Consider the following 24,222-nt stretch of genomic DNA (forward strand, 5'->3'; position numbering starts at 1 on the left):
AGAACATGAATTTGGAGTGTTTAAACTTTCAAATAATGCAAAGTTTATGATTGTTGATTGAATATTTGATGTTAAACAAAGTACAAAAACACGTAAAAACGCCCCCTAGGGCCCGCCGCCGGGCCGGTGCGTGTTAACAAGTTTTTAAACTGGTATTGTCAAAAATGCAATTTCCTACTACAGTACATCCTATAGTGATAGTAACCAATTAGGTCTATCTTGATTATGGTACCTCCTCATTCATACTATAGTTGGAATATACCACAGTCCAGAGAAAACCTGCTTTTTAGGGTAAATAGTGAAGTAAAATAGGGAAGTATTTTCACTGACTTTTCAAGTATCTGTACTATGAGACTTTCGCTTCGCTACATTCCGATGTATACTGTAATGCTGTACTTTTCACTCCTCTACATTTAAAAAATAAAATTGTAATAAAAAAATTAAAGTTGTATATACTTAAAGGGATAGTTCACCCAAAAATGAAAATATTGTCAAAACTCGTAAGACCTCCATTCAGCTTCGGAACACAGTTTAAGATGTTTTATATTTAGTCCGAGAGCTTGTTGACACTTCATTGAAAATCTACGTACGTACGGTATACTGTCCATGTCCAGAAAGGGAATGAAAACATCATCAAAGTAGTCCATGTGACATCAGTGGGTCAGTTAGAATGTGTTGAAGAATCGAAAATACATTTTGATCCAAAAATATCAAAAATTATGACTTTATTCAGCATTGTCTTCTCTTCCACGTCTGTTGTGAAGAGAGGCGTGAGACTAAATTCACGTGTCTGCAGTGACGCGGATGACGTGTTATCTGGTGCGCCCCAGCTGTTTCTTTTTTGTCGTTTTTTTTGTGCGCCCTGGCTTCCTTTACAGTCTGAGGGAGACGCACGCTGTAAAGTTGCAGTGACTGCAGTGACATGGATGACGCGTTATCCTCAGACATGTTTGCGAAGTTTTTTTTACGAAAATGGGCGCACAAAAAAAAAAACAGCTGGGGCGCACCAGATAACACGTCAGCCGAGTCGTACGTCATCCGCGGAAGAGAAGACAATGCTAAATAAAGTCGTAATTTTTGTTATTTATGGACCAAAATGTATTTTCGATGCTTCAACACATTCTAACTGGCCCACTGATGTCACATGGACTACTTTGATGATGTTTTTATTATCTTTCTGGACATGGACAGTATACCGTACTTAGATTTTCAATGAAGGGTCAACAAGTTCTCGGACTAAATATAAAACAACTTAAACTGTGTTCCGAAGATGAACGGAGGTCTTACGAGTTTGGAAAGACATGAGGGTGAGTCATTTTTGGTGAACTATCCCTTTAAGCATAATAAAAATAGTATTTTTCTTGGGTAAAAGTAATTAGGTACTAGATTTTTGACAAAATTAAGTATTAAATGAAATGTAATATTTAATATGGTGGAGTAAAACACTTGGATAAAGTACTTAAAAAAGCTTGAGTACTTTAAACCTCTGGTTCAACCTGCGTACCAAAACACACTTGTAGCCAATCAGCAGTAAGGGGCATGTCTACTAAACAACATTTTTGCCTGGGTTGCGTATAGACCGTTTCATCGGACGCACGTGTGGTGACGTGATTACGCATCTGGTCCGAACTTTTCTTCCGGTTTCTGTTTGTTTAATGGTCTGAAACTGAACTCTTGAACAAATACCTCGTCGAAAAATAACTGATGTTTTGGTTTCCTAGGTAATCTACGTGTTGTTTATTTTGCTTGTTATATAAATAAATTACTTTAAAGGGACTTTGTTGTTACTTATTCTTAGCGGAGTTTACCGGAAGTTACGTGTTTACCACGAAAGCCGCTTGTTTATGTTGTTTCTGCTGAAACCGTCTATATGTTGGGTGGGTCTATCAAAAGAAGGTCCAGATTCTACTGGGTTAGGGGCGTGTTTGTTTAGGTGATTTCAAATGTCAACATTGGCTTTCAGAGATTGTGCACCCCGCCTTTAGCAGATTTTCCAACATAATATAAATTGCATAATATAAAAGCTTACAAGTTATTGAAAAGTTGTTTCTACTTTGAACAGATGTTCTTATTTAATCAATATATAACAAGGCATAAACAGATCTGGAAGTTTCATAAACTGCACTAGGCTCCTGAGTCACAGAAAAGCTGATCTACTTGTTTGTGGAGGTAATATAAACAGCAGGCACATGAATCTCTGCCAGACAAGCGAGTATATTTGGCCTGATCAGTATGCTGTGAAACGTGTACTATTTTTAATTATACTAAAGTTTTTGGTGACACATTTTTGGTGTGGCTCATTCAATAGTTCTTAAGTTATTGTGGGTACCCAACCCTCATAAATCCTACTTTACTCCTAAAAGAATGGGCTATAACGTTGTAAACATGATATCATATCTCTGTTTTGAATCAATTATTTTACAGATCACAAACAAATGAACTCCACAAGCACAGCATAAGCAAAGCTTTAAATGTTAGGTAGGCCTATTATACAAATAAGGGCTGAGATTGGATGCTTAATGGAAACAAAAGGGGAAAACAATAATTTACAAACAAACAAAAAAACGAAACCACAATAATAACAATGGCCTATTACGTTTTATATGCATACTGTTAGTTAAGCTTATTAGTTTGAAAAGCATTACACCATAATAAAGTATACTGTATGTAGGCTATAATTTGCATCAGTTTGTAGATAAATTTGCATAATCATTTTAGTTACAGCTCATAACCCACATTATTTACCTACATAAATTACTTGTGATTTTACATTTCCACGGTTTTATTTATGTTACATTTGCATATTGTTTATAGTGTACAATGAGGACTAAAAAAATGTGTTCGTCTTTAAACAATGCTAGATGCTATAAATGCCACAAATTAACTGCACATATTCTTTTAAAGTACAAATATGTCCTCATAAACCAAACAAAACAAACTTTTTCTCAATGGTAACGCGTGGCACTTCCAGTTAAGAGGTTTCATTGGTAAACGGGCGGATCTTTAGCACGTCACAAATGACGTCGAGATAGTACCTCGCTGTGATTGGCTAGCTCTGTCCACACAGTCTGAGTAAAATACCGGAGCTGTAATCATGAGGATCGACTTTAAACTGCAATATGAACCTGTAGGTTTTATCCGAATGAGATGTATATCTACAATGTGTAAGCGCTTATGGCCCAGCCTTAAAGCATCTTCATATGAGGGGAAAAAAGATGCCGCTCTAAAACTTTCCAGTTAACGAGAGGAAGGGAGAGAATTGACGCGATGGCTGAAAAAGACAAAACTGGGTGAAGAGCATTTTATACAGTCCCTCGTCAACAAGGAGGATCAGCATGATTACATAGAAACCATCTTTTATTTGAAGGAAAAGAGACAAAAGTTTGGCGAAGTATGGCGCGAGAGATTGGAGAGTCTGGGGAAGCCAAAAGTACCAAAGTCAAAAAGCACAAAAGAAGGAAAAGCAAAAAGGAGAGCAAAACAAGGATCGTACACGCCAACATTTTTTATGACCATACCAAAGGATTGGACAACCCCAACAGACACTATGCAGATAATAAGATCAAAACCACAAAATACACTCTGCTTTCTTTTCTACCGAAGAATCTCTTCGAGCAGTTTCACCGATTTGCCAACGTGTATTTTGTTTTCATAGCCTTACTCAATTTTGTGCCGGTGGTCAATGCTTTTCAACCAGAACTGGCTCTCGCCCCCGTGGTCTTTATATTATCCGTTACCGCTATCAAAGATTTATGGGAGGATTACAGGCGACATCGATCAGATAAAGAAATCAATCACATGGACTGTCTCGTTTACAGTAGGTAAGCACGTGTATGAAAACTTCCTGTATGTGTGTATTATAGTTTTCCTAACTGACAATGAATACAAGTTTGCTGTACCGTCATGAAGATAGAGACATGTAAGTTAGGCCTGTCTACCTGTTGCTTGGTAGAGTTGCCTACAAACATGCGCAAAAAGGTTGCTCAGGTAATGTTGTACACATAAAAAGTAACTGTAGTCGCAAGTTCTGTCGGTACCAATAGAGTTTAATGGAATTTACGACTATAGTTAGCTAACGATGCTTTTGGGAAACGCACCTCAGGTTGGCATCTTATTTTGAGACACAGCCTCAGTACCTGGCCAGTGGTGTTGTGCTTTTTTTTGGGTTAATTTTTGTTGTTAGTAAGGCTACACATCACATGACTCCCCAAAACACTGTAGTAGTGATGTGGGTGAAGAATAGGCAACTGTGATTTATGTAAACACTGTGGGAAAGTGAGTGCTGTGAGAGGTGGATGTGCATACCAGGCCTAAGTGTCATTGCTAATATTGAGTTTTAATTACTTTAAATAATCAGGACTGTACATTATTACCTCCAAAACAGGCTTATTAGGATTCGGTAAATCTCTGTAAAAAGTGAAAGTTGGGTCTACTTAAAAACATTAAAGGGCACCTATGGTCAGATTCACGATTTTACATTTCCTTTGGTGTGTGTGTGTATTAGTATTTTAAAGAGTAACTAAACCCTTAACCAACTTTTTTTAGTTAATGATCTGTAAGAATGATGCTTTATTAGTGCTGTGGATTGATTTTAGCCAGTTTTTTGACATTTGGATATTAAGTGTTTCAATACTACAATATATGGTGTAAACGTCTGAGTGCTGCCCTCTTCAGGTTGAACGGTGGCTACTGCAGTTGAATTTTCCTATTGGATGTTGGGTCCAAAAAGTAACTCTTGACGTAAGCAGGTTCAAGCTCCCCACGCCCTTGTTACGATCTCACCACATGCTTGGTACGAGCTTAGTTCGTCCCCTGTATCTCCGTTGGGATCTGCCCACTTTTCTTGCATTTTTCAAAATTGCCAGTGGGTGGAGTCAGGCTCCGACCAGGGGTTTAGTTACGCTTTAACGATATCCAAAAGGTACAAATCCCAAAGTAAACTATGACGAGTGTTATTGTCTCCAGCGTAAATCTCTTTTTTTGCACTACAACTAACACACACATTGTAGACAACAGTTTCTGGGATTGTTAATGTAGACAAGACCGACAGATCATAATTCTTCCCGCTTCGGACTCACAGCCTGTGAGTTGACTTCTGTTAGCATTGCATTGTGAGCCAATCTTTCAAACATGGTAAGGAGTAGGGCTGCACGGTTCATGCTAAAATGTGAATCACGATTTTCTCCATGGGAATTGAGATCCTGATTCTCTCACCCGATTCTCTTAAAAAAAAATTAAAAAAAAAAACATTTATTATGCACTTAACTTAAAAATGTGCTATAGGACTTTCAGTTATAATAACGTCTCTTTTTAAAAGTCTCTTTTCCTTATTTTAGACCCCTTAAAATTTAGAGTAATTTAAAATATATTAGCTGTTAAATAGCACCTGTGCTTTTTGTACTAGCGATCTGGCCAACCTTAAAACTTTAAAAACACTAAACCTTTAAAAGATTAAACAATCAACATTTTGAGGCATCAGAGAGAAACGCAGACATGTTACAATGTTCCCCTCATGCTAAAAACCCTTTCTAATGGGGAACTTGTGGTGTTGACACAGAGTCCGTTTCTCAATCTGAAGGCTGCAGCCTCTGGAGGTCGCATTTCTAAGATGCCCATCATAATTTCATAATATTAACAATTAACGTTATAAAGTTGACTACTATTATTGTTGTAGTTTGTTTATGACTTGTGAATGTAATGCTCCGTTAACTCGAAAGAACCAGACGTATGCAGCCTGCAGATGCGACCTCCGGAGGCTGCAGCCTTCCAATTTAGAAACGTACGGAGGTAACTAATTTCCTTGCTTTCTTTCGAAACCAATGTTGTTGTATCGTCACTTTCTCCGTCGCCAAGAGGATTTTCCACAATAATGCTCAATTATCCTCTTTTTTGTGAAAATTGCCACTCCAAATCCACCAAGTAAACAAGGTCTGCCGCCTTGTTATACGTCACGTGAGTGACAGCGGAACGCTGCAAATGAGATGAGAGAAACGATTGGGTCTGATTGGTGAATGAATAGGGTTTGGTTTTACCCTGTTTGAGTGTGTGTTAGCAAGTTTGACTGATATTGTAGTATCTTGGATTGTAATGTAACTTAACACGTGAACGCAGCATCTGAATACAGGGAAATACTGTATATGCAAGTGAATTTAAAATTAAGATCGCATTTATGTATGAATCCAGATTGTGATTCTGTTTCGATTAATCGTGCAGCCCTAGTAAAGAGTGTCACATTTCTGGCTGAAATCAGGGGTATTCAAGCTTATCATACAGATTAGCTGGCCAATCAGGGACAAAATGCTTTTCCAATCGATGAGTTTTGTACAAAATCTGTGCGTTTAGGAAGAGAGGGAAAGCTGGAGCTAAAAAATTTACCTGATGTGGAAAACAAAGCAAACCAATTGTATTATACCAAATATGCAAAATAACGTCGTTTTTTCAGCAATGAAATAGATGACCTTTAATTGGTAACACCTAAAATTTTAAGCTTTTTTAACTTTAAAATTTTCACTTAAAGGTACCAATTAAGTTTTTTTTAAATTATTAATCCAACTTTTACTTTTTACAGATATTAAATTAACTTATGCAAGTCATGTTTAAAGGCATAGTTAACCCAAAATAAAAATTCTGTCATTCCACACCCTCAAGTTGTCCTAAACCTGTGTGAGTAACACACAAGAAGATATTTTAACAAATAATGGTAACCACACCGTAGATGGTACCCAGTGACTTCATTGTGGGATTAAAGAAATACTATGGAAGTCAATGGGTGCTATCAACTTTGTGCTTAAAATATCTTCTTTTGGGTTTACCAAAATAATGAAACTCATACAGGTTTACAACAACATGAGAGTGAGTAAATAATGACAAAAGAGAAAACCAAAACAAGCACACTCAAGACCTAAATTAAAGTATGGCGACATACTGATAATTTCTCAATCTTGAATCTTAATGGTCTCATGACTAGTTGTCATATGATATTTTGTCATAAGACACCATTTTTTCATCGTTTAATTACTTTATTAAAGAAATTTAAGATGAATGTGTGTAATTTTTTTGATTTTTTTACATTTTGAGAGCTATTGTAATAAAGACAAATTCAGCCATTACTTTTTGTTGGGAAAGCTTGTCAAATAGTTTAACTGCACACTGGAGGTTATTGTAGTGGAGATTCAATTGCAGATTAACTTGGCCACTATTTACATGTTGTTTACTAACTTTAGTTTTAGCCTTGATGGTTAACACGGTGTACTCACAGCGGGAACTTGCAGGAACAAATTATTCATCACAATCCACTCGAGCTACAGGACCTTTACCAGATAAAACTTGTCAGGAAATTTCACTCTGTTCAGAAATGAAGGACACTGTCAGAACTTCTCCTGTAAAAGCGACACGGGTGATCAAAACACGTTGCTTGTTTGGAGGGCTGTCTGTCTTTCATATGTGTTTTGAGAGCTTCCACTTGTGAATTTGCTAGAGTCTGAAGGCTGTTTTTTTCCTGATGAAAAGCATCTCTGTCAGCCATGTTAAGATTGTAGCTCTGTCAAAAGCCACAGTGTTTCAGACTTTACATTGATTCTAAACTATTGCTGGGCTAATGTCAATCTCAAGGTTGGTTTTAATTGAATTTTCTTAAGCGAAAGGCAGTTTTGAAAACTGTTCAACAAAGCAACCCTGAATGTCAATGATAGACGTCAGAGTTTGATGCCATCAGAACCTGATTTGACCTTGCAAAGTTTTAACCTTAGATTAACTATACTAAGAAAAATATAGCAAAGTGTTTGTCCATTACTGATCTATAGTGCATGCATTTTAATGATTATTACCAAATGATGGATGCTGTGTTTAGAAAAATTGTATTTCTACAACTGGATCAGACTCCTCTCTTATCTTTTTATAAAGTTCTTCGTCATCTTTACTATGTTTGACAAGATGTATTTAATATCTAAACAATGATTTAAAGTGTGTGCATGGCATCCAGGCACTGTACTCTAACTCAGTGCTTCTCAATTATTTTCTGTCACGCCCCCCCTAGGAAGAAGTAAACATTTCGCACCCCCCAACTCTCCGCCGCGACTGTAAATAGTATAATTTGTCTATAAAATGACACATCTGCAAAACATTGTATCCTAATTAACATGAAAGAAAACACAAAAATAGAAATATCGATCAACTTACAACAAAGAATAACTTTATTAACATTGTTTTTTAGTCTGTAACAAAAAAGACTTAAAATGCATGAATTTGCCTGAAAAAAAACAATCCTTATTTAAAGGATAATATTTTTGACCATTTGATACTGAAAAATTTAATTAAATATAATCAATAAATAATAATAAAAACTCAAGGGGCTTATCAGCGTGATTGGGTTGTATATCTTTAAGTGACAGTGCAAAAAAAAATCACTTCCTGAAAAAGTGTTTTCCCCGGGGTCTCACGCGCCCCCCCTGTTGTCGCTTCGAGTCCCCCCTGGGGGTCCCGCCCCACTATTTGAGAAGCACTGCTCTAACTAAACACATCAGTTACAAATAACTGAGATTTTAAGGGTCAGTGACAAAAACGGTTTGGCAAGATGAGCAATTCAAACATCTTAAAAAAAAATTGTTTTAAAAGCATTCATCAGGAATATTTCAATGCAAATAGTGCTAGTTATCTTGATTTTATGCAATAAAAATTACATTTGCACCATTTTTTTAAAGTTAAGACTGAATGGACCGGAAAATGTCAAATGGTGTAACCGCCAATTGCACCAAAGAATGAGAAATATTAAATATTTTATATATAATTTTTTTATATATATTTACATGCCATCAAGGTGGATCTCATTTGAAAATATATTTTTATTAGTCATTTCTAAATGTAAATTTTAATGCGTTTTTGTAATATTTGTCCAGACATATGCTGAAAACAGCTCTGTTTTCTAAATAATCTTTGACAAATGATGTAAAAATGTATGTAAAAAAATAATATTACACTAAACTAGATGATTATATAAAAAAACCCAGTTACATCAATTGACATTTTTGCAATTATCCCCAAAATATATTTTTTCAAAATGAAATAAAACCAGAAATTTTAAACTTGGTCCTCAAAAAAGAGAATTTATGCAAGTAATCTGCAAATTTATTTTGAAATTTTAAACCTTTTACATTTAATTGAACCATATGGGCACAAAATAATCATTTGAAAATATAATTTTATTTGTTATTTCTAAATGTAAATTTGAATGCGTTTTTGTAATATTTGTCCGGACATTTGCTAAAAACAGCTCTGTTTTCTAAATAATCTTTGACAAATTATGTAAAAATGTATGTAAAAAAACCATATTACACTAAACTAGATGATTATATTTAAAAAAAAGTTACACCAATTGACATTTTTGCAATTATCCTCCAAAGATTCTTTCAAAATGAAATAAAACCAGAAATTCAAGACTTGGTTCTCAAAAAAGAGAATGCATGCAAGTAATCTGCTAATTTATTTTAAAATTTTTACCCTTTTACATTTAATTGAACCATATGGACACACAATAATTAACGTCACGTCATTGTCAATTTGAGTCGTTTTTGTATGTTATTGTACAATAAGGTAAAATGAAAGGAATCTGGATATTGCCTTTTTTCTGGTTTTTAACATACAGTATCAGGCATCTTGTCTCACCCACATAGCCTAAATATTTCAAAACAGCTGAGAATATATGTGTGTATATTATTTAGTCACTTTGAATAAAAGATGTTTGTCTGTCGAGCCATAACACTTTCTTGATTTCTGATTGGCTGTGAAAGTGGATGCGGACAGTCCGAGGGTCATAAATAGATTAGGCTATTTTGAGGGACACCTACACGTTGAGTTCCTGTTTAACTTCAGGGTAAACACAACTTGGAGGCCCATCACTGATTTGTTAATATCGTGGGTCTATGAGGCATCAACGCTCAAGGCAGATGCTTAAGATCAGTATACACACTTAAGTTATATAAAACGCCTGAAAATTTCATATGCTCCTAGTTTTTATCAGGTACGCTGTAAAAAGAAATGCTTTAGTGCTACTTGCAAGTTTAATCATATTGAACCTACTATTTTAAGTTTTTGACTAGTTGACATAACTTGAAAACAAGTTGTTTTACCTTATGTGATATTCATTTTTTTACAATGTAGCAAAGTTTGTGAGCATTGTGTTGGGAACAAAAAGTCAGTGTAGTTTTGTTTGTTTTTATTCTACATTTTTTTTTTAAAAAGCCTTAAATCTTGTTCACCTTGTCACCTCTTGGCCGTTTGATTCTGAGCTTGGGAGAAGTATCAAATGTATCTTTGAAAATAATGCAGGTAATTGTTCAAAACAGACAGTGGGATCAGGAAAACAATAGAAATGTCTAAAAAGAGTTCATGTCCCCTCCTTTCCTGTGTTCGATGGGTTAGCAGCTGGATCAAAAGTCCTTCTATTGTGTGTTACTCTTAAAAAGCGCAGTGTGAAACATAAGCCCATGCGACAAAACTATCACAGCATTTTATGAAAATCCGTGTACAATGTGATATGTTTCCGTAGGGGTTTTAATATCAACACAAACATTTCAAAGAGACGCACAGCAGGAATTTTAGGAATTTTGAGCTTTTATAGGGTGAGATGGTTCACGCTCCCTCAGAAAGCTCAGGTTCACCTGGGATGCAAGCTTGTAAATCTCTGAGATGGTTCTGAGCAGCATTTTTATGACAGTTAGACATCAACAGAGGCCTTGGGTATTGTCTAAGTTTGCTTTTGATTTTTAATTATCAGGCAAGATAATTGTTTAAAGAAACAAGCGTTTATGATACAACCACAGTTTCGTTTTACTTAGTACTCATTGTGTTCATTGAAGGAACATTTTGGCAAATCCCGATTTTTCCCCCACCACATTTTCACCTGCTTCCATGAGCTTTATGTCCCAAATTTCATGTACAATGACTTTGAGAACCTGCTTTGGGTGGTCTGTTCCGTAATTATTAAAGATGTAGTGGATGATTTTCTCGAATTTTAGAAAAGAACCGCCTTCTCCACTTTAAAAAAAAAATGTAATTGCGCAACACTCCTGATTGACAATGACAACTAGGAGGACCAATAGTCTTGATGATCCACCCGGAAAAAAAAATCCTCCGCAATACCTTTAAAGCTGCATTTACATTGGATGTTTCAGGTGACTCAATTCTGATTTTTTTTCTGTCATGTGGCACAAAGTGGATATGACCCACAAACGTAAGCGGACAGATCAGATATTTCCGTCAAAACACATCATATGTCATTCAGAAACCGACTTTAGCAAATGACGTCAACTCAGGTGGACACCACTCGTGATCACATCTCTTTTTTTTATCAGCGCAATGAAGGACTATGGCTATATACTTAAAATTCTTCTTTAGTACTTGTTAAGATAATCTTAAGAATGTCTAGGGGTGTTTTCACACCTAGTTCGATTGAGCCCTCCAAAAAAGGACCCAAAAGCGAACTGTACTCAGACCACATTTTTTGTGGGTTGACTTCTTTGGGGCTGTTTACACTTGGTATTAAGATGTGTTTTCATCGATCGGATCACAAGTGGACGAGAGAGACACATTACGTTTACACCTGGTATTTAAATCCGTCTCTTATGTCCACTTTCGACCGCTTCTGTGCTGAATACTATGAGGGGGTGGTCTTTGAGACGGTGGGCGAGTCTCTCTGCTGTCATTCAAACCCGAGCAGGCGTAATTATGAGTTTATATGGACGCAAACTAATATTATGTCGGAGTGCACTGCTTGTTTAGCAAGTAAACATGCTGCACAGTGTTTTGTACATGAGTATTTAAGAGCTTTCTTTGAATTTTCAGCGCAATTGATGAAATAGGATAGGAACTTTCACACGCTTTCAAAACGAAACTAGCTTAGTTTTATCAATGAAAGGCTAAAAATAGCGCTGTTCACCGTTCACGCCAGAAGTAAAAAAAGATGTAAAACTTGTGTTTAATACCTCAGATCAGATAAATGGGCGGAGAGAAGGCGGTCGCGTGTGGCTGTTCGAACGCATTCAACCACATGTGCGTTCTGCAACTCCAAAGCGATCCGATCTAAAGTGGTTTCGACCACCTCTGGATGTGGTTGAAAGTGGTCGAAAGTGGACGAGCTCAAAACGTTTTGAACACCGTTTACACCTGGCATTAACGTCATCCACTTGTGAGCCGATCGACGAAAACACATGTTAATGCCAAGTGTAAACAGCCTCTTTTTGACATGTAAAAGCAATGAGGTCATGGTGCCCTTAGCATGTGGTTTTGACATGTATCAAAATGTACTGCTGCACAGAAAGCTGGGGTCTGTGTTCTTAAGAAGTTGTGATGTGCACAAGAAAGGGTCTGAGATCACTTCCTTTCTGAAGAGGAACAAAAACATCTGGGTACTCTTTTGATTCCATGATATCGTGAACACCAAAAGGACTGAGGTCACATTCGGCTAGTTTCTTAACTGGTTCACTGTGTGAACTGGATTTGGTTCTTTTTAAAAATAACTATGTGTACTTATCTCTGCTATTTTAAGACACCAAGAATATAAACTCAAATGTTTGTATTATAATAACGATTGCTCGTTCAGTGCCATGGCTGCTGACGTAAGCTTTACTTCTTTGCTATCATCTTTGGGCTCTTTGAGCAGAGTCTGCGCAAAAACTTTAGATATAACAGCAAGACGGTCAATTTATAATATTATTATAAGAATTGGAGAAGGTGCAAAGTAGCCTACAGTGCAAAACGTGCGGTATGGCGTGTTTATCCCGCCTTCTAAATAAAAGAGCCAATTGTCAAAGGTAAAGTCATTATTGTGTCTCACTGCAGAAGCCCCTGAAAGGTAGACATAGAAACATTACAAGAGCACATGCGCGTTAAACTTTTTAATGCAATTTGAGCGTTATAGAAAAAATGTATGCGACAGTTCATCTAAGATTTTGTTGATTTTGTTTTTGAAATATTTTATTTAAATGTAAGAGTGTGTTCTCAGAGTCCAATCTACTCTGGTATTACCCACAATGTTAAACAGAACCGGGACCCGAAGTAATAGATTAAGACCCGACCAGGCTGATCATTTAAAATATAGACCCGAACCCTACCATTATACTATTATAGAGCTTAAAGAGCAAGGACATTTAAAAAAATAACTCCAAATGTTCTCGTCTGAAAGATCATGTTCATATGTATCTCGGATTGCTTGAGGGAGGGTAGATCATGTGGTGATTTTGATATTTAGCTGGGGTATCTCTTTACGACTATTTTTTTAATACTTATTATTACATAATGTGAACTTTCTGGTTTTGGGTTTACTGTAAGGGCTAATATTTTTGGCACTGGCCCATTCTTTAATCAGGCCTTTTTTTGTGAATCTTGAATTACACATAATGGTTCATCCTCAGGCTGTAACTGTCTGAACATGAATCACAGCATTTCACAGATTTAGTGGCATTATTGAAGGCTGTGCCTTTTTACATGCAGTCTTTTTTTATAGTCATCACTTTTAAAAATAAAGGTGCATAAAAGGTTCTTGTGTTGCCATAGAAGAACCATTTTTGGTTCCTTAAAAGAAACATTTAGTCAAAGGTTTCATACCTTTCTGTAATCTGAAGAACCCCTTTTTGCTACAAATGACCTTTTTCGAAGCATAAAGGTTCTTTAGATGCTCTTTATTATCAAGAGTGATCCATAACATTCAACTTAAGCTACAAAATTCTAATGCAACATTAGGCTGAAATTATGGAATTTAATAATGTAGCCTATATTTCAATGCGAAAATGTGAGATCACTCATTACACCAAGATCTAGTAGTCTAAAGCAGAATTCAACAACTTGAAGCTATGGATGAGCTATGGTTACAAGCCTCCCCCAAAATTCTTCTGTAGCTTCTGAAGTTTTTACAATGACCAGAATTGTTTATAAATGAGCTAGATTGTGAATTAGGAGGTGCTATCGCAGTATCACCGTAACTTCCTTACGACCACCCTGTCTGTATCTGTTTCTTCTCATGTTTACATAAATTTAGCTGAATGCTGGGCTGACACTATTGGCCTTCATCATTATGTTTCTGTATTAAGCAGTAAAGTTAAACATGTGCCGGATATGTTCCTTAAAGGGAGACTCCACTTTTTTTGAAAATAGGCTTTTTACCGGCTCCTCTAGAGTTAAACAATAGATTTTTACCGTTTTGGAATCCATTCAGCTGATCTCCGGCTCTGGTGGTACCACTTTTAGCATATCTTAGAATCTGATTAGACCATTAGCATTGCACTCAAAATTACCAAATATTTTTTCTATTTAAAACTTGACTCTTCTGTAGTTACATTGCGTAATATTATTGCACCACAGTTCCTGAAAAAAGTCCCCTGCTATTGAAAATTGACAAAGGGACTATTTTCGGGTGCTACGTACCATTAGCAAAGTCCTTGATTATTACGCCAGAATGAGAGTATAGTTCCTAGCCATATCTGCCTAGAAAATCGCTTTTAATTTTCTGTCGGTCTTAGTACACGATGTAACTACAGAAGTGTCGGATAATTATTTAAATAGGGAAATATCGAAACTCTTTGGTTATTTTTTAGCGTGATGCTAATGGTCAGATTCAATGGATTATGCTAAGCTATGCTAAAAGTGAACAACATTTTAAAACAAAAACATAAAACTTAAAACAAAACAACATATTGTCACAGGAATGACAGCATGTACCATCTGGAATGTTTTTGTGCATTTTGCAAAAGTGGGCATTTTGTAGCTCAATTGGTAGGGCATTGCATTAGCAGTGCAAAGGTTGTGAGTTCGATTACCAGGGATCACACATACTGATAAAAATATACTGTACATGTGCATAATAGCGTATGCAAAATGGATACATGTAAAAAAGTGCAAAGGCTTGATTTTGGTTTTATTCTCTTTCTGTTAACTCTTCTCAGACTGCCAACAGGTGACTCATGCGACTTTTTCAAGCTTGTGGTAAACCACCACACTCTCCACCCCCTTTAAACCATAGAGAATTTGTTCTTCCTCTAGTCTGTCCTCACCTCTTTAAGAGTTTGCTCTACTTTCCCATGCGACAGTAAATAAGCTCCTTGTGGAAGGGCGGGAAACGAAACAGAAATAAGGTTTGTTTTCCATGCACCTTGAGAGTCCCAGATTCCCTGCAGCCATGTTTGCTGAAACCCTGTAAGATTATTTTTTGTCCTCCTAAAGTAGGCGCCATGTTAAACCAACTCTATGAGCCTCCTAGTAGTTGTGAACACATAAACCACATGTGTGGGTTTTTTTATTGTTGATGTTTTTTTTGGTTGGTTGTTTTTGTGCATATGCGTTCACATATGAATATGGTAAAAAGACCAACAGAAGTTGTTTTAGTTTTGTGGTGTATAAAGCAACTTGTTAAAATCAAACTCTGCACATTTTCAGGTGTTTTAGTTATTTTTAGTAGCAAGAGATTTTAATTGAGGATGACTTGCATTGTTTACAAGTTTTAAATTATTGTTTGTACTAACGTCTTTGTCTGTTTTGCTCCTGTGCCATTATCTCAATAGCAGCTTTTCACAAATAACAGGCAGAATTTGTGGATATCATCACATTAGGTATGTCTCCAAAATGATTAACCAAGAAAAACGCAACATCAGTGTTTTATGAGCTGGAGTATTCGCAATTCTTTGACAATAATTCTAACCGTCGAGATCCTAAAACAGAATATTTTGTACTCTAATAAAGCCATTGAGAAAAAAAAGAAATGATTTTCGTCTAGATAAATGACAGCTTGCTTATCCACCTGTGGCCTATGTGTTTCTATGGCAGTCTTTCCTGCATTGATATATTGCATGGGCCAAAGCAGTCAATGCGACATCTTTAGCTGTTTCCTAATTCAAAGGCTGCGACCTCGCAAGCTCAGAAGCAGAGCACTTGGTCTTTGAAAGTCACAGCTAGGGTTGGGTACCGAAAAGGCGGTGCAATTATGGCACCGGAACCTACAGTCTTGTTCAAAATAATAGCAGTACAATGTGACTAACCAGAATAATCAAGGTTTTTAGTATATTTTTTATTGCTACGTGGCAAACAAGTTACCAGTAGGTTCAGTAGATTCTCAGAAAACAAATGAGACCCAGCATTCATGATATGCACGCTCTTAAGGCTGTGCAATTGGGCAATTAGTTGAATTAGTTGAAAGGGGTTTGTTCAAAAAAATAGCAGTGTGGCATTCAATCACTGAGGTCATCAATTTTGTAAAGAAACAGGTGTGAATCAGGTGGCCCCTATTTAAGGATGAAGCCAACACTTGTTGAACATGCATTTGAAAGCTGAGGAAAATGGGTCGTTCAAGACATTGTTCAGAAGAACAGCGTACTTTGATTAAAAAGTTGATTGGAGAGGGGAAAACCTATAAAGAGGTGCAAAAAATGATAGGCTGTTCAGCTAAAATGATCTCCAATGCCTTAAAATGGAGAGCAAAACCAGAGAGACGTGGAAGAAAACAGAAGACAACCATCAAAATGGATAGAAGAATAACCAGAATGGCAAAGGCTCAGCCAATGATCACCTTCAGGATGATCAAAGACAGTCTGGAGTTACCTGTAAGTACTGTGACAGTTAGAAGACGTCTGTGTGAAGCTAATCTATTTTCAAGAATCCCCCGCAAAGTCCCTCTGTTAAAAAAAAGGCATGTGCAGAAGAGGTTACAATTTGCCAAAGAACACATATCAACTGGCCTAAAGAGAAATGGAGGAACATTTTGTGGACTGATGAGAGTAAAATTGTTCTTTTTGGGTCCAAGGGCCACAGGCAGTTTGTGAGACGACCCCCAAACTCTGAATTCAAGCCACAGCACACAGTGAAGACAGTGAAGCATGGAGGTGCAAGCATCATGATATGGGCATGTTTCTCCTACTATGGTGTTGGGCCTATTTATCGCATACCAGGGATCATGGATCAGTTTGCATATGTTAAAATACTTGAAGAGGTCATGTTTCCCTATGGCTGAAGAGGACATGCCCTTGAAATGATTGTTTCAACAAGACAATGACCCAAAACACACTAGTAAACGGGCAAATTCTTGGTTCCAAACCAACAAAATTAATGTTATGGAGTGGCCAGCCCAATCTCCAGACCTTAATCCAATTGAGAACTTGTGGGGTGATGTCAAAAATGCTGTTTCTGAAGCAAAACCAAGAAATGTGAATGAATTGTGGAATGTTGTTAAAGAATCATGGAGTGGAATAACAGCTGAGAGGTGCCACAAGTTGGTTGACTCCATGCCACACAGATGTCAAGCAGTTTTAAAAAACTGTGGTCATACAACTAAATATTAGTTTAGTGTAGGGATGGGCGATATGGCCTAAAATCCATATTGCGTTATACATTGCAGACTCTTGCGATAGCGATATGTATTGCGATATAATGATTTTAATAGACTCATTTCAGAACAGGTTATATAGACCCTTAGAAAAGCCAAACTGCTAAAAAGTAAGTAAAAGTAAACCGTTATGGCCAGATTAATCTTGTTACCTCTCTTAGTTGGGACTTTTGCCCGACACACTCTACAACAGGGGTGTCCAGACTTTTTTGTGTGGTGATCTACTTTTAAAATGATAAAGCCGACAAGATCTATCTGCTAAAAAACACAGTTAATTATTTTTATAACACTAAACACTTTAAGTGCTTGTGAGGACTATACTGCATATATATACTGCATGTTTCACAAGTTAGACCATAATGCCAATTTCGCGCGTGGAGCAGCAGTTAACTTATGTGCGATCTACCAGCATTGCTGTATTGGACACCCCTTGCTCTACAGAGTATATTTTCCTGCTGCTTGTTGGATGGCTTAAATCCAAATAATAGATGTTGCATCAGTCTTTTTCACAAGCTCTTCTGTTTCGCTGACGCTTTCATCCATGTTTATTCGGCTGCAGCACGTGGGTCTAAAGTTCACGGGTAGATTGCGTCATCAACACGCATTATCGCGATAGTGCGATAGATTTAAAATCTCTATCGTATGCCAATTTTGTATCGTTTATATTGCATATCGTTTATATTGCCCAACCCTAGTTTAGTGATTCACAGGATTGCTAAATCCCAGAAAAAAAAATGTTTGTACAAAATAGTTTTGAGTTTGTACAGTCAAAGGTAGACACTGCTATTTTTTTGAACACACCCCTTTCAACTAATTGCCCAATTGCACAGCCTTAAGAGCGTTCATATCATGAATGCTGGGTCTTGTTTGTTTTCTGAGAATCTACTGAACCTACTGGTAACTTGTTTGCCACGTAGCAATAAAAAATATACTAAAAACCTTGATTATTCTGGTTAGTCACATTGTACTGCTATTATTTTGAACAAGACTGTATATGGGCGGTACCTACCGGACCGAATCAGAACACAGATTTCGGTGCCTCATTTCGGTGCCTCTTTAATGCATGAACAGTTGACTGAAGTATTTTGCTCTCTGTAGCGCAAAAAGCATAATCACACAAGCACAGCACAATCGCTAGTTAAATTATATTGCACTCATATGGTGTAAATAATTTCCTCACTTACAAAATTCACGTGAATGTGAAAGTCGGAAAGCTTTGATAATACATAGGATTCAAGTTTGATTTCTTCGCTTAACTTAGGTGAGTTTGTTCATATTTTACATTATTGTAGTTTTATATTGATAAAAAAAATGTAAACCAATCATGTGTTTTTGAAAAATCTAAGGATCTTTAGATTTATTTATGTTATAGGGCGGGTAAAATGTTTTCCGTCTATTCGTTTTTGTTAAATGTTTTGTATAAGCGAGTCATTTTACTAATTTATTGTTGTTCTGATTTAATACAAAAATGAACAAATAAGCATTCGTAGTAATGAAAAATTATGTCAATTAAATCTTACATTTATTTGTGTTTTAACGCAGATACCATCCGTTGAATTAGTTTTATTAATAAACAAGCAATATAAGCAAGTTTGTAAATGGAGCTACTATTTTATTGGAGTTGAGTTTTTCGTCAAGAGTAATAATGAACAAACATTTAAAAAAATATTTTATTAATAAATGGAAATATTAAATAATCTAATGTTAAAGATTAAATGTAGCCAACTTTTGAACTTTGCCAAATAAATTTTCATTTAAAATATGCGCTGTTTAATAAGTTTAAAATGTGAAAAAATCCTCATCTGCACATCCCTAATAATACAAATCGAACAGATTTTGTAAGAACATAACGTTATGTCCAGGTTATTTTTATATTCTGACTTAAAAGAACAATTTGGAAAATGAGATCCTCGGAGGAGCGCGTGAATGCCGCAATTGATCTGACGGCAGCTTATTTTGCTAATATGGTAACATTTCTTCAGAGAATTTGCTAAAACGCATTACCTCACTAATGTTTGTATTAGTACTTCGGCTGATATCGTCCTGAGATGGACCGCGGCAGTCACGGGTGTCAAGTTCATCGGAGACAAGCAGAAAGCGTCAAAACGTGAATGGTTTCACAAGCCGAAAAAATATTTGGGGTGAATGCCAAATGCCGTTTTGCGCCAAGGCACTTCACGAAGAGGATGTCACATGAACAGTCGATCCAAATAAAAAGAAAAAGACGCTATATTTTATTGCTTTATTTGCCAAGTGTGTTTAATTAGCCACACTATGAGACACAATTGCGCAACTTTCTCTAGAGTTCAAGAGATCTGATCTTCGAAGGGAATAATAATAATAATAATAATAAGTTTAATTTATATAGCGCCTTTCCATAGCTCAAGGACGTTTCACAATAACAGTTAGGAGTAAACAGTTAATACATACAGTAGCAGACAATGGACAATAGGGAGGATCACTTTCGATTAGAACTCGCCCTTTATCTTTTTGTGAGCGGCAGCCGCGTAGGCTTTAACCAATCATTGAACAGATTATTAACAACCAATCATAGAAAATTTTTCTGAGCTCAAAGTGGAGTGTTGAGATTTTATTTAATTCACAAATCAAAAATCTTATAAAGAAGAAATCAAGAATGCAGGTCTTAAAAGATGATGGTGCTTTAGGCAAATCATTAATAAACAATTATGACAAACAGATAAGAACTTTCATTGTGTTTTATGCTGTACTTTCATCTACCATCTTTTTGTGACTCTTTTTTCAAAGTATCGCTTTAGGCACCGTTTAGGCACGGAACCGTTTTAAAAGTATCGATTTGGCACCGGTATCGAAAAAAACCCAAACAATACCCATCCCTAGTCGCAGCCTCCGAAGTCTATGAAGAGAACTGAAATGTAGCCTGTGATAGCCTTCGGAGGATTCACATTTGCGTCACCTGCTGTACGCGCCCACTTGCACCTGTCAGCAGGACACAGTGGATACATATCTGACTTGGAACCAGAAAAATATTAATTTTATTTTAGAAAATATGACAAGCTTGGGTAGATTAAACTAACCAACAGTAAATCAAATTAATCAACCATAGAAATATACATGACATACACAGAATAATATCAATACAAAACATTAGGGCTGTAACGATTTATCGTGCAAATGCATGTTTCCTCAATTAATGAATTTGAATGAATTGCGGTGAAATGCCCCCACATCCAAAAGCCAGGGGGCGCCCTCGTCCAGAAACTCCAATTGTGCAACAGAAGAAGTAGCATTACGAACCCTATTCCAGGAAATTTCTACAGGAATGTGTATATCGCCATTCTTCAGATTGTTTCAGGGATTCTCATGATAATAAAGAATATTTTGAATGATTTTGTTTAACGAGCTTTTTAAATGCACGTTATAAACGACTCAGACTCATAATGATTTTAGATTAATAACGGACTTCTTACTGACCAAAACGTCATAGTACACGCACATGCTGCGCATGAAACACAGAATGCAGATTTAGTTTTAGACAGGTCTTTTTAATGGGACACACGATATATCGTTACAGCCCTAAAAAACATAATTTATAATACTTAAACAGCGACAAGCAACTTTTTTTCTTAAATACACACTTTTATTTAAATGTTTATTTTAAAATATCCATTCGTTACATAGTCAGTGCGCAATGAATCTTGGGATAGCCTGCCATGAAAGATCCATTCGTTCTATCCTTCGCAGCTTGGAGAAAGAAGGATGCATTTTGAGGTCACATTTTAAGCAATCTTAAAATTCGGATGGCCTTTTACAATGCAGCCTTCGGAGTTGCAGCCCACCCCAGACGTTTTATGCTTAAATATAATATAATTATTTGTATGGTTACTGTATTATCTTGTACCCTCTGTAGGATTGAGAAAGGCTATGTGGAGAAATACTGGAAGGAGATTCGGGTCGGAGACTTCATCCGTCTGCGCTGCAATGAAATTCTGCCCGCCGACGTTTTGCTGCTCAGCTCCAGTGACCCGGACCGCCTGTGTCACATTGAGACAGCCACACTGGACGGAGAGACCAACCTAAAACAGAGGCAGGTGGTGCGCAGTTTCATCGACCTGGTAAGTCCGCAGTACTAAAGAGTATTTTCTGTGAAAACCCGTAAGTTGGGTAAAGAACCAAAAAGAAACATTCCGGCATCAAGTAAGATTAATGTGATGGTGTTGCTTTTCACAAGTGTGTATTCAGCTGGTCTGCGTTTGCCCAATGAGAGAAGTCATTTCACACCGGTACAACAAAGTCAAATATTCATTTCCCTTGGTTAAGCTCACTCTGTGCTGCTTGTATTTGACAACAAACTGAATTTAAAGGGATAGTTCCCCAAAAGTGAAAATTCTCATGTGATTCTAAACCTGTATGAATTTCTTAACTCTGATGAACACAAAAGAAGAAATTTGAATTGAATGCCATTGTATTTGTTTTTCCTACTATGGAAGTCAATGGTTACAATATGGTGTCGTCTTTTGTGTTCTTTAAAAAAATAAATTTATACAGGTTTAAAACAACATGAGGATGAGAAAATGACAGAATTTTCATTTTTTCATAAAACACACAAGGAGTAATCTGCCAAAATGTTTTCTGATGACTAACTTACAAAAGCTTTTGCTGGGGCAGTGCCCCTTCAAAAATACAGTACACTTTTGTACCTTAATTGATGCATATTAGTACTCAAAGGTACCTATCTGTACCTTAACGGTACATATCAGGACCTTTTTAAAAAATTACCATCCTAGTGACTACTTTGTACCTTTTTCTGACTGTGCACACTGCTTTTTTTGTACAAGGAAAGGGAATTGTGACCAATGGCTATCAAGCTATAAAATATGAAAAACCATAAAAGAGCTTTAGAAGAATGACATTTTAGACATGTAGGATTTGGATTTTTTCGTGAACTATTCATTAATCATTTAACACAGATGGCAAAATATTTTCTGTTGCAGGACTGTGAGTTTGACCCCTTAAAATACAACAGCATTATTGAGTGTGAGAAGCCCAACAATGACCTCAACCGATTTCGAGGATACATGTAAGTTCAATGCAGTAATACATATTATTGGACTTTTTTACATTTACCTGCAATTTTTTTTTAATATATAATATTATTTTAAAGTCTCAGTGTCTGTTCACAATTTTAATCAAGGATTGTCAAGTTAGAATTTTCAAATAATGTTTAATATAATTGCATTTTGCTAGTTAAATTTGAAGAGAGTTAAAGCCCTTCGCTGGGAGATTGATTGACATGCAACCTTCCAAAACATTTATGGGACATGTTTGCATTCACACAGAAGCTTGTCTGCCAATTTTACAGGTATTTTTTGGGGCCTAAGAGCTGAGAGAATGAAGTTTAAGTTAACTAATGTGAGCTAGGACGAATTACTGAATGTTGCATCATAATGCATACTGATTTGGCTTTTTAATGATGGTAATAATAGTGAATAGAGAGCTATACAGGTTTAATCTTTATTTTTCATATGTCAGTTTTTTCAAGAAGTGATTATTATTTCTAGTGCAGTTGCAGTGCTTTGGCTTATGTCAAACATAGGGATCTTTGTGATATGTCAATTTTTTTCATCAAACAACCATCATTCTAGTTGATAATGAAAAATTTCAGGTTTGTGTTATAGGCAGTGACTAGAGCAGAGTATATGCAGCATTTTGGTTTGCTATTCTGTAGTACAGTCGTATCACAAGGGCCATGTAACATGATACTAGAAACCACAAACTATGAATCAAAACATCTTCAGTGAATCTTAATGATTACCATGACGCAAAAAGACATAAAAATAATGCAATTTGTGATTTATGTTGTGTCTGCAAAAAAGGCATTTGATTTTAAGATACAGACACATTTAAATGACTCCGAACAGCTACAGCTTCTACAGCTATCTGAAGTTACAACATCTGCCATCAGGGATTAACTGGATTGGGTTGACCCTGTTGATAACCCACACTTTGTGCCTGATTTTTTTTTTGTATTTCGCATTTTGAATATAATTGTTTATCTGATTTGAAGACATTCAAAGTGTGAATGAAATGTCTAAAGCATGCAGGTCAAATACTCTTTAGCATACATAATGTTGTATTTTTGAGCATATTTTTGTCAACTGGTAAATTATGGCTCTTTCGCAAAAGTGGTCATTGCTTTGATTCCTAGTGAATGTATGCACTGATAAAATGTACAGCCTGCACGCACTGTAAGTCTGCCAAAAATGCTAATGTCTTCAACTCGCGCACAGTAGTCAAATCCAAACTTTGTCTCAGTCACGTCTGTGTAGGTTAGAAGTAGATCTCCTGTGTTTGGATGAAAACCACATGGTATTGACAGTAGGGCCAGCGAGTCAGCTGACATGAACCAGAATAATTATGACATTTATTTCCTGGGTGATAGAGAACAGATGCTCCTGGTGTGCTGCAAGGATTTTGTGTGCTGGTAACTGTGTGTAGTGTAGGCCTATTAAAGAGACTAATCTTGCTGTTATTATGAAGGTATTGTCTTTTGCAGTGGCTCAGAGTTAAACCTTACTTCATAATTGACACCATGGCACATTACTCCGTATTTGAATCGTATTTGAATCTAATGAAGTGACCCTGTTATAGAAATGTAGAGTTCATCTTTGTTTAAATAAAAAAGGATCTTAAGTAGCATGGGTATATTTGTAGCAACAGCTACACCTTGTATGGGTCAAAATTATCTTTTATTATACTACGGGTCTGTTGAATGCTTGAATCTGATTGGCTGATGAACCTTCTAAGGGTGTGCAATTATTTTCTGGGAAACGCACGGCGAACGTAGTTAACTGGAATAACCGACTAACAAAACAACATGA

General features: G+C 36.4%; 1 protein-coding gene across 1 annotated transcript in view; it reads left to right on the forward strand.

The window, feature by feature from the left end:
* Positions 1-3,118: 3,118 nt before the first annotated feature.
* Positions 3,119-24,222, forward strand: part of atp10a (ATPase phospholipid transporting 10A) — a 69,698-nt gene continuing 48,594 nt past the window's right edge. Inside the window, exons 1-3 of the mRNA XM_055213424.2 lie at positions 3,119-3,821; positions 21,252-21,456; positions 22,336-22,421. Coding sequence (XP_055069399.2) covers positions 3,394-3,821; positions 21,252-21,456; positions 22,336-22,421 — 719 coding nt within the window. The 5' untranslated portion in view covers positions 3,119-3,393. The remainder of the gene's footprint in view (positions 3,822-21,251; positions 21,457-22,335; positions 22,422-24,222) is intronic.

Source organism: Misgurnus anguillicaudatus, chromosome 8 (assembly GCF_027580225.2).
Source record: "Misgurnus anguillicaudatus chromosome 8, ASM2758022v2, whole genome shotgun sequence".
Taxonomy (NCBI): Eukaryota; Metazoa; Chordata; class Actinopteri; order Cypriniformes; family Cobitidae; genus Misgurnus; species Misgurnus anguillicaudatus.